At 37.5% G+C, this 16,602-nt stretch overlaps 1 protein-coding gene across 1 annotated transcript in view; it reads left to right on the top strand.

Annotated features, from left to right (window-relative positions):
* The window catches only part of GALNT2 (polypeptide N-acetylgalactosaminyltransferase 2), an 88,897-nt gene that overhangs the window by 41,646 nt on the left and 30,649 nt on the right, over window positions 1-16,602 (top strand). The window contains exons 2-6 of the mRNA XM_058801069.1: window positions 7,185-7,275; window positions 9,101-9,254; window positions 14,188-14,286; window positions 14,859-14,926; window positions 15,857-15,922. Of these exons, the coding sequence (XP_058657052.1) occupies window positions 7,185-7,275; window positions 9,101-9,254; window positions 14,188-14,286; window positions 14,859-14,926; window positions 15,857-15,922 (478 nt within the window). The remainder of the gene's footprint in view (window positions 1-7,184; window positions 7,276-9,100; window positions 9,255-14,187; window positions 14,287-14,858; window positions 14,927-15,856; window positions 15,923-16,602) is intronic.

Below are 16,602 nucleotides of genomic sequence, written 5' to 3'. Positions count from 1 at the left end.
TCCATTTGAGTTCTTTGGGGGTATGAGACCTTCCCCTCACTTCTGCTGCTTCTGTGAAGAGGTGACAGTGAAGCCGGAAGAGTCCCATGTTGCTTTCTGCTGCTTGGGCACTGCACAACAGGTGCTGATTCTGCTTCTGCCTGTGGTGGCCTCTGTGGAGATCTTTGGTTGGCAGGGCTTCTTTTGGCATGGAAGACTTCAATAGAAGTAGCCTCTAGCAAGAAGATGTGTTCTTACCCACACTTCATCTCTTTGGGAGGAATGATTGTGTTGTCTTGACTGTCAGTGTGAAAATCACTTTAGCTCTAACAGTGTTTTTTCACTGTAGAGCTGAAGGAAATGGAAAGGATGTTCTAGTTTCTGGGGTTTCTGGTTTTTTTGTTCCCTCTTTCTGGTGATAGATTGTCAATTTTGTAAGGCAAGTAACGTTTAATTCTCTGCTTTTCTGGTAAGTGATAAGGTTGTCCCACTTAGTTTTGACATTTATCACTAGAGTGGATGAAGCCTCTAGGCAAAAGGAAACATGGTTTATTATGGGTTACCTGGAGCTGGGTATCTGAGTTCTCACCAAGCTGTAAGTGTTGTGGGTTTGTTTTTTAAAATTTATTGACAGGTACTTACAGAAAAATGCATTTTTTTGTAAAATGCTGAAATACAGTCTGAAAGTGTATAGCATTTGTGGGCTAATCAGTTAATCCCGTGTATGTTATACCAATGTGGGTATTGGGGAGGGAACTCATGCTATTATTTTTAGGAAACTAATGAAAATTTGAAGATAACCTAAAATATACTTGCATGCACATTTTCATATTTAATAGCTTATCTATACTTCTTGAATAGCCTGACCTGCTCTACCTGGAGTTTTCTGTTGCTCCTTGGCTTTTGTCATTTGAGTAGGTCTATTGTGCCCAGAAATTAAGTTGAACCCAAATTTCCAAATGATCCTAATTGCTGTACAAATAAGTCTGCAACTGCCAAGTTGGATGAGACCTTCCTCAGAGAATATGTATACTTGTTTTCCAGAAACCTCAGATGAAGCATTATTTTTGTTTAATCCCATTCTAGGTTTAGAAAATGTCATGTTTTATAGTTGTTTTAGTACTTTAGATAGTGCCTGTAAGCTACAAAATATGTACTTTGCACTAAGTAAAGGTAACATTTACAGAGATGGTAGGACACAAAGGCATTTAATTTTGTCTAGAGAGTACAGCTTATAGTAATTGCCATTTTCAAAATGTTTTGAATGCATTAACTGAGAGTATATCTAAACACATTTCCTGTACATGCAGCTATCAAGGTATAATCTTGATGCTTTTCCCTGTTTTTTGTTTTTTGTTTTTTTTGAGAATATAAAATGTTGTTCTTATGAGGGCTGTGTGTGTTCCTCCTGCTGGAAGCTTCTATTTTTGTTCTGAGTACTCAAATAGATGAAAAGAATGTGCCTTTGACAGCAATTTACTTACACTGAGTAAAGGAGTAAGAACGAAAATGAAATCATCTTTGCTGTAATAATTGTGGACACTAACAGTGATAATCAAATATTGCAAAATATCTAGTTTTTCAGTGTTTATGTTTCGCTTCTTGGTGTGCTTGGAAATGTCTGCTTTAGTATGCTAAGCAGGTTGGCAGTCAGAAGAAGTTAACATTTTTTTATGGGATATTTTCTGCTTGTCTTTTCTGTGAGAAGCAGCATTCCAGGCATTTTCAGAGGATACTTTATCTCTGTTTTATATAAAGTGCTTTTGCTGAGAAGGGAAGAAGTGGGTGCCCCATAATATAATTACATTAAATTGCTAGAGTGCTTGCCTGGCACACAGGGAAGCTGGATTCGTTTACTGCAGCAGGAGAGACTGGAGCTGTATTTCTGGAGACTCCTTGGGAGGCAGGGAGTGAGTGCTGGGTCAGAAATCAGGCTGAGCTGGACACTGGACTGCTGAAGGAACTCCTGTGTTGGAAGGAACTGGTGCTTCAGAGCTTACTCTGCTGATTTGATGGGTAATTGAAAGATTGTGAACTGAATTGGGGTGGGGGAAGGGCACACACTGAATACAGAGGGAGATGCTAAGCAGCAGCAAAGAAACTTGGGTTTAGTGTGTCAGTGTCTTAGTCAGCTGTCAGATTCTCCTCATCTCTGAGACTTTTTCTTAGGAGGAGCCTTTATGCTTGGTTTAGGGATGCAAACCTTGAGCAGGCATTACGCTGTTGCAATGCCAAGTGCTGCTCCACACCACATGGAAGTGCTTCTGTGTGTCTGGTCCCAATTATGTGGTCAGAACAGAAGTGTATGAAGTCCTGAGAGGAGTCATCTTGCAGTGAGAGCACCCTTCCAAACCCACCAGTTGGTGTGACTGATGTGTGCTGCTGGATGCAGCACAGCCTTGTGTTAGGCCAGCTGGATCAAATGCTGCTCTTTGAAGGTGCTGCCAGTATGCACTTTCCTCTTAGAAAATCACCAGTAGCAGAAAATCTGTCTGCAGTAGCCCTCACCTCAAAAGTTCTGCAACAGATAGTAAGCTTTAACAGGTATTTTGTTCAACAAAGATACATTTCTCAATTATTTTGTCTGAGTGTCTACCAGTCCAGGTAGGACATAGCTCACAGCCATCTCTTGTGCCCAAATGTTGCATGCTGTTCGGCATCTAGGTTGCCTGTGAGAGGAATGGCTGGTATTGGGAGCACAGTCAGCTCCCACTTGAGTTATTTCCAAACTCAAGAGCTTTTCAGAGATGTGTGTTGAGTTGCTACTTGTAAGGTCTGTGTGATATCTTAATGTATCGAAGGATGTTTCGTGTTGTTAAGTTGTTCTCTCGATAGGAAGCCACTGTGGGGTTGGAATCTCTGCTATAATGAGATCGAGTTCGTAGCAGTTAAATGTCAAATCCGTGATACTTGAAACTATAATTAAAAGGAAGAAAAAAGTATTGTGAGACAAAAATAAGAAACACAGTAGTACTTTTAAGTGTGGTTTAAATTTTTTTTTATATAGAAGCAATACCTAGGGACTTGGAACTGTTTAAAATTGGTTTTGATGCCAAGTGAAATAACTGACGAAGAATTGCTTTGCAATGCTTGTAAGGAATATAATATTCAATGCATACAAATATACCAAAACTAAAGGGAAGTGGTCTGGAAGATTTAAATAATGGTAATGAAATTATCCACTAATGTACATCTGTGTATAATTATAGCTTTCTAAACTCAAATTGAGTACTCTTAAATTTCTCATGGCATACGATCATGTCTTGTTGTATATGTGTAGAAATGCTGTGAAAAATGTTTGAATCCTGCTTTGAATTTGAACTACCTCATCCTTTCCCTGCAGCAGAGCAGCTGCAAATGTGTAACCAATCATTTCCTGAAACAATTTTTTTGAGTCCAGTTCACAGAAACTAGACCCAGAGAAGCTTGCTGTTGCATCTTCAACATGTCTCAAATTCAGTCTTCCAGCTAGTCTTGATGGAGTGAGTGAGTAGAGCAAGGGAAGAAAAGTGATCTGTAATAGCAGGGTTTGTCAGTAATGTGGGCTTTCTGCGGCATGCAGAGCTTTCAGTGTCCTGAAAGAAGAAGTTGCAGCAACTCCGTGATTAATCAGCCTAAAAAAAATCCACCCCACCTTCAGATTAGTCAATTTACCATAATGAATTGTGCAAGGTTAGGGCTGCAAGGAATGTTTTAACAATGTTAAATAAATGTGCATCCCTTAGTTTCAGAGTTTTAGGAATAGCAACGGTATTTAGAAAATTGAATTAAAAAATTAGATTTAATATACATTGATTTGTTATGTTAAAAATATTACTGTAGTATTATTGCAATATTTCCCACTGAATGGACTTGAAAGGTTGCAGTTTTGTTTTTTTTGCATGTCTTCCCACTAATTTCTGATTCAGTAGCAGAAGCAGTGACATGATGTGTAAAATTAAAATATGCCAAATCCTTGCAACACTTGCATTTTAGCTGGTGTGCACCTATTTTTTTGTTGATACGTGTCCTGGCCTAAGAAAATAACTGCATGAGTAATGGCTACAAAGGTTTTATTCTAGTGATGTTCTGTGTGCATCTAATGTGTGGTCAATGTCTCTGCTAGCTGGCAGCCTCATTTTTGTTTTTCAAAAACTTCAAAGTGGTTGTCCATGTGCATTTACATACCAAGTTGTAGCCTGAAATTGTCAGCTCTTTTTAAAAATGTCAGGAAAATATTATTTTAAAGTATTAGTAATATTTTAATGTAGAAAAATACAGTAGCCTTTTTAATTTTTATTCATTAAATCTCCCTCTTGTGCTCTCATGATGAAAGAGCTGTGCCTCCTCTTAAGCAGTTTAAGTTGCTTTCAATCTTCCCTTAAGCTTAGCTTTCTGTATGAATGAGTTTTGTCAGTGCCAGCATTGTTGTCTTTTACCAAGAGGATTACTCCTCAAAAGCAAGTGGCCTTTTAATATCACATTAGAAGTTGGGATTTTGTTTGACTCAAGGCAAGCTGAAAAAGCAACTCTGTGGTGATGGCAACATGGTAATGCCATTTGAACATATGATTGATTCCTATATAGCACCAAATTACCATGCTGAAGCACTTTGCAATCAATGATATAAAGAAACTGGGTGTTTTTATGCCTGTGATTTCAATAACTGCTTTCATCTATTTTCCTGCTCTCAAGTTCTTGCTAAAGGGTGTAAGATCTTGTTTGCACCTAAAAGGTAGGGGTTTCCCACATGTGCCTTCCAAAGTCTTAACTGGATGAAAGTTAGGGCTTACACCAGAGTATCAGTTTTAACTGAGTTGCTGATTTTAGAGCCACTAAGTCCCAATCTAGGGCACAAAGTTCAAGGTAAATATCCCTTAATGCCCCATACCGTCCCATCAAAATACTGTTTTATAAGGAATCATAGGAGGCAAGGTGAGCATCAAGCAATGTGCAGTGGCAACTTCCATCCTGGCAGCTTGGCTCACCTCAAAATGTCTGAAGGCTGTACCAAGTAGTTCCCTGAAAGGGTGACATTTCTAAGAATTCAAAATGGCATTTAACTGTGAGATTTCTGAATCTAACTTTGCCTTTGGCAGTTTATTTTATAAAAAACAAAACACAGCATCAACAAAATGCAAAGTGGAAGAACTTGATAAATAATTACTCTCAATGGCACATGCACCTTACCTAGAAGGATCAATGTGAAGGCAGAGTTTTACCCCAAAGACTTAAAAGGGAGGGGGACAGTGAGGAAGTACTCAATAGTTTTTGTTTAATTACAGGAGAAACGGTTGCATTATTACTTTTATTGTTTCTATTGTTTAGCAGATGTTTTGCATTTATTTTTCAACTTATGTGTTTTTTAGACTCATTGCAGTCATCTGGAATAGTAAAGAGCTTAATTGAATTTTGCAGCTACCATTGATACTTGGATTTCAGTGTTTCTGTAGTGTCTAAAATGGTGCACAAAGCCAAATAATGAGTGAAATACAACTTTCTCAAAATACAGAAAGTATCTATTTCACTGTGCTGGTGGGACTCAGTGCACAGTGACATATAATTTCCCTCATCAGTGTGAGTCATAAACATTTTCTTGAAATGTGTTGTGTGGTTTTGGGAGTGTGCTTTTGTATTGGTGTGGGTTTTCTTTGGTTTTTTTCATTGTTGTCCTACAGCTTTCTCTAAGCAGAGGTATCAGTTGAGGTCCACAAGGCCCAGTAGCCCAAAGCATGTACCAACATGAGGATATGTAGTATAAGAACCTGTTAAAATTCCTTCTCTCTAAGATCCTTGATGCATGATGCAATGAAAAACATGCACATATATATATATTTAGTAGTACTCAGAGTAGTACTCAGTTTTTAACTGATTTAGCTGTAATTCTCAGGGAGGGGGGTGGGGGAAGCCTCTGTATTTAACTTTTCATTTCACTATTTTAGAAATATGTTGCCTTTTTCAACATATTTCTAAATATTAGTGCCAACTTAGCACTTAGTGACTTAAGCTGAATTTACATTGGAAAGTTCTGGGATGCCTGGGGACAAGCTGGAATGGTATCATTTGTGGTTAAAATGTTCCCCAGCATAACTTAGGCTTGTTCCAACTACTTACTATTCCATCAAAGAATTCCCCAGATGTGGCTCAGGAGCTGGGACAGCAGAGATATTTTCCAGTATGCACTTCATACACCATCACCCTGCTCTGGAGACTCTGGCAGATTCCTGTAAGGGATGAGAGCTGTTCTGTACTGCTTGGCTTCAGTGCACTCAGTGATTAGTACAGGCACAGTGTTGTATCTTCTTGCATGTTGTAGTAAAGGTCTTCTCTTTCTCAGGATAGTGCCAATAGAACTGGTTTTATAGATGGGACTCCTTTGGTGCAGATTTAAAAAAGGAAACAGAATTTCTTTTGGCAAGTGTGCAAGAGCAACATAAGCTGATGGCACTTAAATCAATTGGCTAAGTGTAGTACAAATTGGCATACAGTCCATGCAGTTGCTAGTTTTTTTTTGTTTTAAAGTTAGCTTCTTCTTCACTTCTTCCAAATGCATAATGGGGTAATTCCAGCTTTATATTTTGTATTTTGTGGTGATAAGAATGCAAAAGTGTGGTGGTCAGGGGTTTTTTTTTCCCTGTTGAAAGGAAAATGAGATTTATAGGTTCAAAATAAATGCTAGCAATTGGAGGAGGGCGTTGGTGAAACTATTTGCCCCCCACCCATCTAAATCATCAACATCTCTGCAATCACAAATCCAGCAGAGTTGCCTGTGAAGCCCAGAATAAACTCCCATGATATTAACATGGGAAAATATTTTGGAAGCATTTTTCCAATAGTAAGGGTGCCATTCTGGATATAATTGCTAGATAACCTGATTTCTCTTTTCAAAGAACTTTGTTTAGGCTGTTCCTTGTTAGAGCAGGGCTTTCTTCAGGTCTTGCTTAGCCTTTTTGCACATGTAGCTCCTTGGAACATAACTGATTAAAAAAATAATTCCATCTTTCCTAATAATTTCCTTTTATTTTTCCAAAGAAGAATTTTTACATAAATTAATTGCAAAAGTCTGACTCTCGTGTTTTTCAAGAAATTGAGAGAATAATCATTGTTTCTCTTAAAATCCTTGTTTTCTTGGACCACTCTTAAGTCTAAAATCTGGAAAACCTAGTTTACTTTGACGACACAAAACTAAATTAAGATTATTTTAAAGATCATTTACTTTTTTTCAGGAGGACCCAAATGATATCGACCCCAAAAGGAAAGAAGTGCGTGGCAATGATGTGGAGGACAAGGCACAAAGTGTGGAGACACTACCTCCAGGTATTGCAGTAAGATTTGTTGTGAAAGATCCATAGCCATAAAACATTTATCAGTGAAAGCCATAAATCACTGCCGTTGTTCTGATTCTAATAATTCTTGTCGTTTGAAAGTGCTAGGATTACTTTAGCAACATGTACTTCTTTGTGCTTATAGCTTCAGCATCCTTAAATCTCACCTGCTTCACTGCTCCTTTGAGATAAAACAATAGGGAGTGTGTTCTTTGCTAGTATGTTTGTATTGTCCTTCAGTAGGTTTGAGGTACTGTAAAAGCCTCTGGTACAGAAGTAGTCCATTTCTCTTGTTGGATGATGCTGGCAGGCAACAGACAAGTCACCTTGGGACTGTTATTTTGACTGAAGATTCAGCCAAGGTTTATACATTTTTAGGTTTATTTCTAGCTTTTGATTTGGCAGATTTTCCTAACTGTGCTGGTAGTGTACTTTATTTTTTTTCCTCATGCTTGTTCAGTATTTGTCACATGCTGGAAAATAACAGAGCAACGTGATTTTTATTTTGTTTGAGTGAAATCCTCAAGCCTTGAGGATGAGTTAGGAAAACTAAGTGTTAAGGAATCTTCATTTCATGTAAATGTTTCCATAAACTTCTTTTGCTGCTTAACTGTTTCACATAAAGGAGATTTTATATATAGCTACAATTGACAAACTAAAGCATACAGAAAAATGAAAATTGAATTTGAATATTTTACACAATTGAAGAAGTTTAACCTGTGACAAGGACAACTACTGATGAGATAGCATCACAGGTTTTGCTCCTCTTCTATGATTCCTTGTGTTTTGCTTACAAATATGTCTGGCCAAACATTTGAAATAATGTGAGTTCTTACAGAAAGAACTAACCAAGGCAAGCTTTCTTTTAAGCAGCTGGGAACTCCCATCCCCAGGAACATGTGAGGCATGATTTTTCTTTTTCAGTCATAAGCTCTTTGCTCTTGATGCCTTTTTTTCTGTATCCTTTGGCCTACCTTAACTTAGCCACTCTTTGGAGAAGGGAAATAAGACTGGTTATCTATGTCTACTAGTTTGGCAAAGCCCTTACTTTGTGTATGTATTGAGAAATAAATCTCAAAAAGCTGAAGAGCCTGGCTTATTTAAGTTGGTTTCTGGCAGATATTTTCAGTTATTTGTTTTCCTTAACAGACCTGTCTACAAATTTTGTTTCTGGTGTTAGATCAGCCAATTTTGCACCTTCCAGCAGTTATTTCCCTTTTTTTGAATGTTTATGTATTCTGGACCAAACTTTATACTTTCCCAGTGGCCTTAAATAGCCTGTTTGAGTATTAAAGGGAGTGGGAAGTGTCACAGGTTGAAAGGGAGAGCTATCAGAAGCTGGAGGGGTTGAAACCAGAAGATTTAAGTGTGCAGTAGAGCAGGTCATGGCTTTTTTCATTTCATATGTTGATTAGTAGTCTGTTCTGGCCTGATGTAACAGACAGGAGAATTGTTACTGCAAAGCAGTATTAGAGTCTGGAATTAAACATCAAAGATGTCACAGACAGAACTGTACACCCTTAAATCATTATTTTTTTTATTTTCAGTTAATATAGGCAAACTTCTGAATTCTTGTGGCAGTGAAACTTGGTATTCATATTTCTGCAGATTCTTTGCATTGTTTTAAAAATTTGGTTCTAATTTGCAGGATAGTCTAGACAAATTTAATATATAAGTGAGTTTTGGTGTTACACTGTTAACATTACTGTTGAAGTTTAGTTACTTAATTAAATATTCCATCAATTGTGTTTGGATTACTGAATGTTGTTCCTTAAAACATGACTATTAAACTGGCTATTTTCCTGTTTTTACTGTAGGGAAAGTTCGGTGGCAAGACTTTGATCAGGACGCCTACGTTGGTGCTACCGTGGTGCGATCGGGCCAGGATCCGTACGCACGGAATAAATTCAATCAGGTGGAGAGTGACAAACTGCGAATGGACCGCAGCATTCCTGACACCAGGCATGATCAGTAAGTGCCAAACTGAGCCATCTTGGCTTGGATTTGCCTTTCTGTATTTATTGCTCTTGAGCTGCTCTTTCTGAAGCAGGAGTTTTCAGCTTTAGAAAGGCCAATAGCAGCAAACTCTCTGATCCTTGAACAGTGGGTTAAGGAACAATGAATCTTATTCAAGTTTTTCTGTTTCTGGGACTTGCATCAGCATGTACTATATATCCAAACTGATGCTGCATTTCAGTCTTTCTTTTTTCCTGTTTATCTGGTGGCATTTCTCGGTTTCTATGTTTGTAAGTCTCTCTCACAGTGAGGATGATCAAACAGTGGAGCAGGTTGCCCAGAGAGGGTGTGAAGTCTCCGGGCTTAGGGATATTCAAAGCCCAGTGCAGAGCCTACTGTAGCAGGTACTGCTTCTAGGGAATTTGAGCTCACAGATCTCCAGGGCCACTTTGGATCTCAGTCACTCTGTGATTCTGTTTGTATGTGATGATTGTCAACTCTAAACCTAAAGGAATCAATTTTGTCACACCGTGGTAAACATAGGTCAGAATTATACTTTCAGGCTGCTTGTGCAGTTTCAGGAAATAGTACAGCTCACAGTAAGGAAGGATATTATTTACTATTGGTTAGAGAAGACCTTCATTTTAAAAAGGATTTAATAACTTGCATGAGTCTTGCTTAAAAAAAATTGCTTATTAGGACTTTGTAACTTGAAAATACAAAACCAGGTTTGGTTTGGTTTTAAAAACTAGGCAAGCCAGTCTCGAAACATATCATTGCCAACCACATGTGGTTAATTTGCCTAGCTAATTCTACAGTTAGGATGAATGTACATTCACAGATTTGTAAGTAGAAGAAGCAAAAAAAGACCCCGGGAGAGGAAAGAGAACAGGAAGATTCCTGTTTTCTTCCATAAAGCTCTTTAATCAGAAATGGCCTACTGAAGAAAATTTGTGTAGAAACTCAGTTATGTCTGAAATCCCTTGTATAATAGTGTGGATTTAGGTTTCTTTATGCAAAGTAGTTGCAGATGGGGTAAACCAAGTAGTTTGTTGCTAATTGCATGTCAAAGTAGGAAGAATCTGATGTTTCACCTGTTGTCAAGAAAGCAGTAAAAAGCTCAATGCCTGTGATGCTGTACTGAGGAGTTTAAAATTACTTTTGAGTTTTCTTCTTAGCATATACTTTTTTTCCACAAGAAATGTATTCTAATTTTTTAGATCAGGTGTTCTTTTCCAAGAGATCAAACTCAACTCTCAACTTTTTTAGAAGTTTCTGTTATTCAGATATGCTGAATTTGGGACTTTTTAGATATCTAATAACCTTGGAGGGGGAAGGGGGCATGTCTCTAAAGACAAAGGGTGTCTGTTGAGAATAACTTAAGTAAGAGAGACATCCAGAGATAAATTATATTACAATGGTAATTTCTTTTAACTGTTGGTCTTGTTATTATATGCTGGCTTGCTTAAGTGTTTCCACTAAACAGAGCTGAAAAAGAACCCAGAGAGAGATGTGTTACTGGGGACAGGCTATATCTGAGCTGTGATTATTACTTAGACTGTGCCATGGAGCAGATTTAAGTGCCTATCAGTCTGTGAACAGTCATCTTTTAAAGAAAAAATGAACCAAACAGTAAAACAAACTGAAGCAATCATTCTTACAAGTTGTTCTTAACGAGTTCCTTGCCACGCTGCGTTTAATTTTCATTCTATTTTGGGAAGACCTTTCACTGCAAAAACTTAAAAAGCTGCATTAAATATTTTTTGGGAAGTGTGCAGTGGAAAAAACAAAAGCAATAGCCATAGGAAGAAGACTATCTGAGCACAAGACACTTTGAAGCATGTTAGTTTCTAATAAAATTGAAGTCAACTACATTGAGATTAAGACCTCTTGTGGAGCTGTTGCAGTCTTCTTTAAGGAAAGAAGCCTGGGTGAGAAAATACTTTGTTTCTTCTTAAGTAACTTGTTATTAATTGTATTGATGTGTATCAGGATTCTGCATTACATGAGTAGGTGTGAGTAACTATGCATCTTTTAATTACTATATTGTGAAGTCTTTTTTTACATCATGCAAACTTTTACTAGCAGGAAGACAAAAGTTTTCCTCGTGCTTTTTGTGAAAGCATGCCAGCAGTACCACCAGACACTTTTGGTTCACTCATTTTAGCTGCTTGCCTTTGTTTTAAGCAAAAGGAAGAAGAGAGAAACAGGCAGATACAACATAAGAAAGGAAGTGGAGAGAACTCTGAGCAGGAACATGGATTCTCACTCCAGCTGATGCTCACAAACTACCACTTGGGCTGATGCTCACAACTCTAAGAAACCTCTGTGCTTCCTTTCATTTCATGGTAGATTTGGGAAATCCAGAAAGGGACAAGTGGGTGTCACAGTTGTAATAGCAAACTCATAGAACTGTCCTTCTGTCAGTGTAAAATAGTTTCCCAAGGGGGATAAAGGATTAAATACCCCATGGTTTTTGTGGACCAGTGTTCCCCATGTATGCTTTGGACTAATGATTTCTGATCACATCTTCTAATTGATGTGATGTGATGATTTTTGGGAATTACTGTCAAGTACTATAGCTGCACTGAACTGTTTTCTTTGTCATTTGGCACCTATTAGAAGCTTCTGACCTCACGCTTAAGTCTTATTTTTAAGTAGAGAAGAAATAAACTTTCCTGTGCCTTTAGGATCAGTTGAAATGAATATTCTCCTTGCACTGGTTAAAATGTATATTTCTGCCAAAAGCGGTTTCAAACAAATCAGAGGTTCTGGGAAAAATTGTTAGTTAAATGAACCAGTCCAGATCACTGGGGGAAGGAATGTACTTTTCATGTTTTAACTGATTTTACTGACCTGTGTTAAACATTGAAGGTCTTGATTGAAATTTTCAGTTCAAGTTCTGTCTTAAATAAATGTATTTTTTTACTCTGCATGTAAAATTGAAGTGCTGCAGCTTGAGGAGACAAAGTTTAATCTTTGTGCCAAAAATAATGACATTGTTTCTTTGGTTTGAATTTTAACTGTGGCCCTGTTGACACAGCAGAGTAGGAGGAAGACTGATACTGAGTCAGTTAAAGCAGGGATTTATGAAGAGCTGAAAACAGTGATACTTGGTGAAACATTCCTCCAGTTTTATTTGGATGACTAGAAGTGTTATTTCTCCCTCAGAAATACACAGTAGTGCTCTTCTCTTGAGTTTTCTTAAAATTGAGAGGCTTCATTGCCTTGAGTAATTCTCCCTAATACATGATCTGGCTCAAGTGCTCTCTTCTGCAAAGAGATCAATATAAGTTTAATGTGACTTTTTAATTATTCTAATGCGAGTGCTTTGTGTGATAACTGTGTACACAGTAGCTCTGTCCTCTGTGGGTTATTTGAAAGCTAGCAGGATAAAGAATATCTTCTTTGGCACCACAGACTTTGAGTATAATAATTGCACATCTTTTAGCTGTCTAGATGAATTGCCAGAAGCTCACACTAGAGGAGCTGCTCTTTATTTTTCAGGAGCACAGGCATTTGAGATTTATTTGTTCCATGCAGGGCTCTAGTGACAAAGCCATCGTGTACACCCACCACAAAGCCAGAGACGCCCCCGCTAATCTGACACAGCAGTTGCAGGCTTGGCATAGACTCTGCTTTTGTGCAGAGCCAAGTGAGGTCACTGCAGCATGAGAATGTTTTGTTTCATGCAGGCACTAATGTGTGTGACTGTGCTTGAGTTGTATCGAAAGTACCACAGGTTGTTGGGTTTTTCTGGAGTGGGGCAGGGGAAGAAACACATTACTGCTTGCTCTCTGATCCCAAGAAGGTGGAAGTTGTATTGTTTATGGTGCATGTTGCAGATGTTTAATTGGGTGTGGAGTGGGCTTTTATACAGGCAGAAGGCTAGTTTTAGAAGTGTGGGTGGCAAACTTCTCTTAAAAACTGGTCTGATTAATACTGCACAGAGTACAGGAATTTAATTGCTGAAATAAGTACTGAAATCGCTGAATTTGCTACAGGTGTATGCTAGTTGGGTTTATTCTTTCTGAAGACAGCTAGGCCTGTTGTATTTCTTCCATGTCCTTTAATTAAAGGTAGAATTTTATCACTGATGTGTGTCACTGCACAAATGGCAATCAGTATTGTGACTTGGCACATTGTAATGCTTTTGGCATCAACTCAATATACATTGTTTTCTACAACTGTTAGTTTCTAATACAATGAGCATAATATCTTTTTAGGCTTATTTTATTTGATTAAATAGCTTAACTGTATGTAGTCCTGAAGGAAGCATTTTGGGATTTGCTTATTTTTGCTTATTATATTAATTTCAGGTTTCTAGAGGTGATGAAAAATGAGTTGACATAGACTATTTATTATCTTTATGGTTTGGAAGGATATAGTTCTGCGTTTAGTTGGCTCAACATTGTCACAGCTAGCTCTGTTTTTCACATTCTGAATATTCATGATCCTTACAAATTCTCATTAGAATAGAAAACTAGTTTTATCTGTAAGTATGGCCAGGATGTTACAGGAGCTTTAAAAATAAAGGGAGAAGTGGGCACATGCCATTATAAACAAGAAACATGTGGTGAACCATGCATTTTCGTTGAAAATATGCTTATTGCCTTGGATGTATTGCATGCTTTTAGTGTAAAAGAAGAGCTCTGGTTTCATACTCAGCTGCACAAATGACATTTGACATAGTGCAATGATGACAGTCTGGTGACTTGTCTGAACCTGCCCATATCTGCCACTGACTTTTTAGCCTTTTGTGCACTAAAACAGCTGCCAAAAGCATCAAAAGGCAGGCTGATTATAATCTCACTTGAAAACAAGCTATTTCATTTTTCTTAGGCAGCGTGTCTGTGAGTTTAATCAATAAATGCTTTGCAATGAAGGCAATCTCCCAAGCCTGGAATGTCAAAGTTAGGTTGAACTGACAGGGTTTTATTTCTTTCAGGTGCCAGAGGAAACAGTGGCGGATAGACTTGCCAGCCACTAGTGTGGTGATCACCTTTCATAACGAGGCAAGGTCTGCTTTGCTTCGAACTGTTGTCAGGTATGCACAAGAGACTCATTTTTCTTTCAGACCATTCATTTCTGTCAGCTTGTGATAAGAATGGGAAGTAACAACCCATTATTGAACTATACTGAGCTATTTGCAGAGGAAAAGGTAAGTTTTAATTTCATTGAGATCTTCAGTTCTTACATCCTGAAGTAGTGATGTTAAAGAAATTGCTCGCCTTAACTAAAATGCATGAAAGTATGGGACTGATTATCAGATGATGTTTGGAGGCTGGCTGTTTCAAGAACAAGTCAGGGTAGATGGATTCCCAGGTGATATTGACTCAAAGATATCTGCAAAAGTTCCTTGTTGGACATTGTCTAATGCACTGATTTCTGGGGGCTGGAATAGTGGAAGTGGGGGAGGTAGGGAGGCAGGGAAGAAGGAGCACACAAAATTATACATGTGCCTCTTTTCATGCTTTTTGTAAGAACAGGCCATCAGCAGTTGTTGAAAGTAATATCCTGGGCTAGGTTCTACTGCAGCTTAACTGAGTAGCTGCTTTTCTGACATTATTTTGGAAATTTAACACTGCTGGAATGATTTTTTGTTTTGGTCTGTTTCAGTGTCCTTAAAAAAAGTCCATCACATCTTATTAAGGAAATCATACTGGTGGATGACTACAGTAATGATCGTAAGTACTTTTATAGGACCCTACCTTACTGTGCTTATTCTGGTAAGATTTCTTGATGCTGATAGGTCAGTCAGTTGAGAATAGGCAGAGGAATGTGATTAGGAATTGGCAGAGACTTAGTCAAAACCAAGTCTTAACTCTTCCATATCTGTCATTGTGGAAATGTGAAGTCTCTATAAATATTTCCAGTATATCTTGTCCTTCAACTAACAGGAAATAATAAGAGTGTATTTTTAAAAAGAGCTTTTTCATAGTGTGTTATCTTAAATAAAAATAAAACCCATGGTGTTTGCAACAAATATTTTTGTAGTGCTGTTTTAAAAGAATGCCCATCTCCATCAGTCTCTCAGAAAAAATCTTACTGAACCTAAAATAAGTCCATGTCTTCTAGGTACTAGTGTATCATGACAGAAGTTGAAACAATTGAAATGGACCTCAGAGTCATATTTCTTAGAAGAAGCTAATATATATTTGCATTAATACTTTTACTAATACTAGCTTAGGTCAGGTTTGTCTTAATGTTGGTTAGAAAGTGAGCTTTCTTATAGGCAAACAAAGCAGTTTATTTAATTTTATGGAAGTTTTTTCTCTGTATGTAATGTAGAAACTGTCTAATGAAAGCAAAGAGAAAATAATTAAAATTATTTCAAGACTGTAAAATTAAGCTAGCTTTAAGTTAAATGGTGAAGGTAGTAATTTCTTAGCCTGGTAATTTTTCTCTATTTCTTGTGAGATGAGTAGCTATTTATGAACACAAACATTTTCACCTACAAAACTTTTGTTTTCTTTAAAGATGGCATCTCTTCTGGTATACAAATGTTGGATGCAAAACTATTTTTGCATGTTGGATGCAAAACTGGTTCTCATCACCTGACTTTTTTTCCTTTTTTTTTTTAATTCATAAACCTATTATTGTTTTTTTTTTTTAAGCTGATGATGGGGCTCTCTTGGGAAAAATTGAAAAAGTACGGGTTCTTCGGAATGATCGGCGAGAAGGTAGGCTTAATTTTAAGAAAGTAAGATACAAATTCCACTGTGCTGCCTTATCTGTTAGTTTTCATCAAGTCTTTTAAAGGAACATTCTGCTTTACTTATTGGAAGAGAGATCTTCACTTTATAAATATACTAGTGGAAGGAATAAAAAAGATGTAATTGTTCAGGTAAAAACAGTAATTGTGATTGTTTCCATATTGTTCTGTGCACAATTGCCCATTGTTGGCTTTTATAGTGTGAGCTTCCTTCAGGAATTGCATTTAATCTTCAACCTTTCCTTTCTCTTTCTGCCCTGAATCCTTAGTTAAGCTGCTTCCATAGTACACAAGGTCTCACTGTAAAATGTATCTGTGTTTGAAATTATGCAGCTTAAAAATAGACGTCTTTTTTTGCTGGTTCCCTTATTAGATATCATTTTATGGATTTAGTTGATGGACAGCCAGACAAGCAACTTGCTTTGACTAGAGGGTTTGAGGAGCCAGGAGGGCTGGGACCAAGTATGCTGGTTTTTCTGAAGCCAGTTTGCCCTGTAACAAATTTGTCTTACATTTGTGTTTTCTTCTACATTGCTTTTTAAGTTGTGGTGTCACAGCACTGAGCACTTCAGTCAGCAGTTCACTGATAGTGGAGTTTAAAGTATTAGATGCAGGCAACTGTTATCTACAGCTGTTTGAAATAATAAC

The sequence above is a fragment of the Ammospiza caudacuta genome, chromosome 3 (assembly GCF_027887145.1).
Source record: "Ammospiza caudacuta isolate bAmmCau1 chromosome 3, bAmmCau1.pri, whole genome shotgun sequence".
In the NCBI taxonomy this organism is placed as follows: Eukaryota; Metazoa; Chordata; class Aves; order Passeriformes; family Passerellidae; genus Ammospiza; species Ammospiza caudacuta.
The sequence above is the reverse complement of the archived record's forward strand: the minus strand, read 5'-3'. Positions and strand labels throughout refer to the sequence as shown.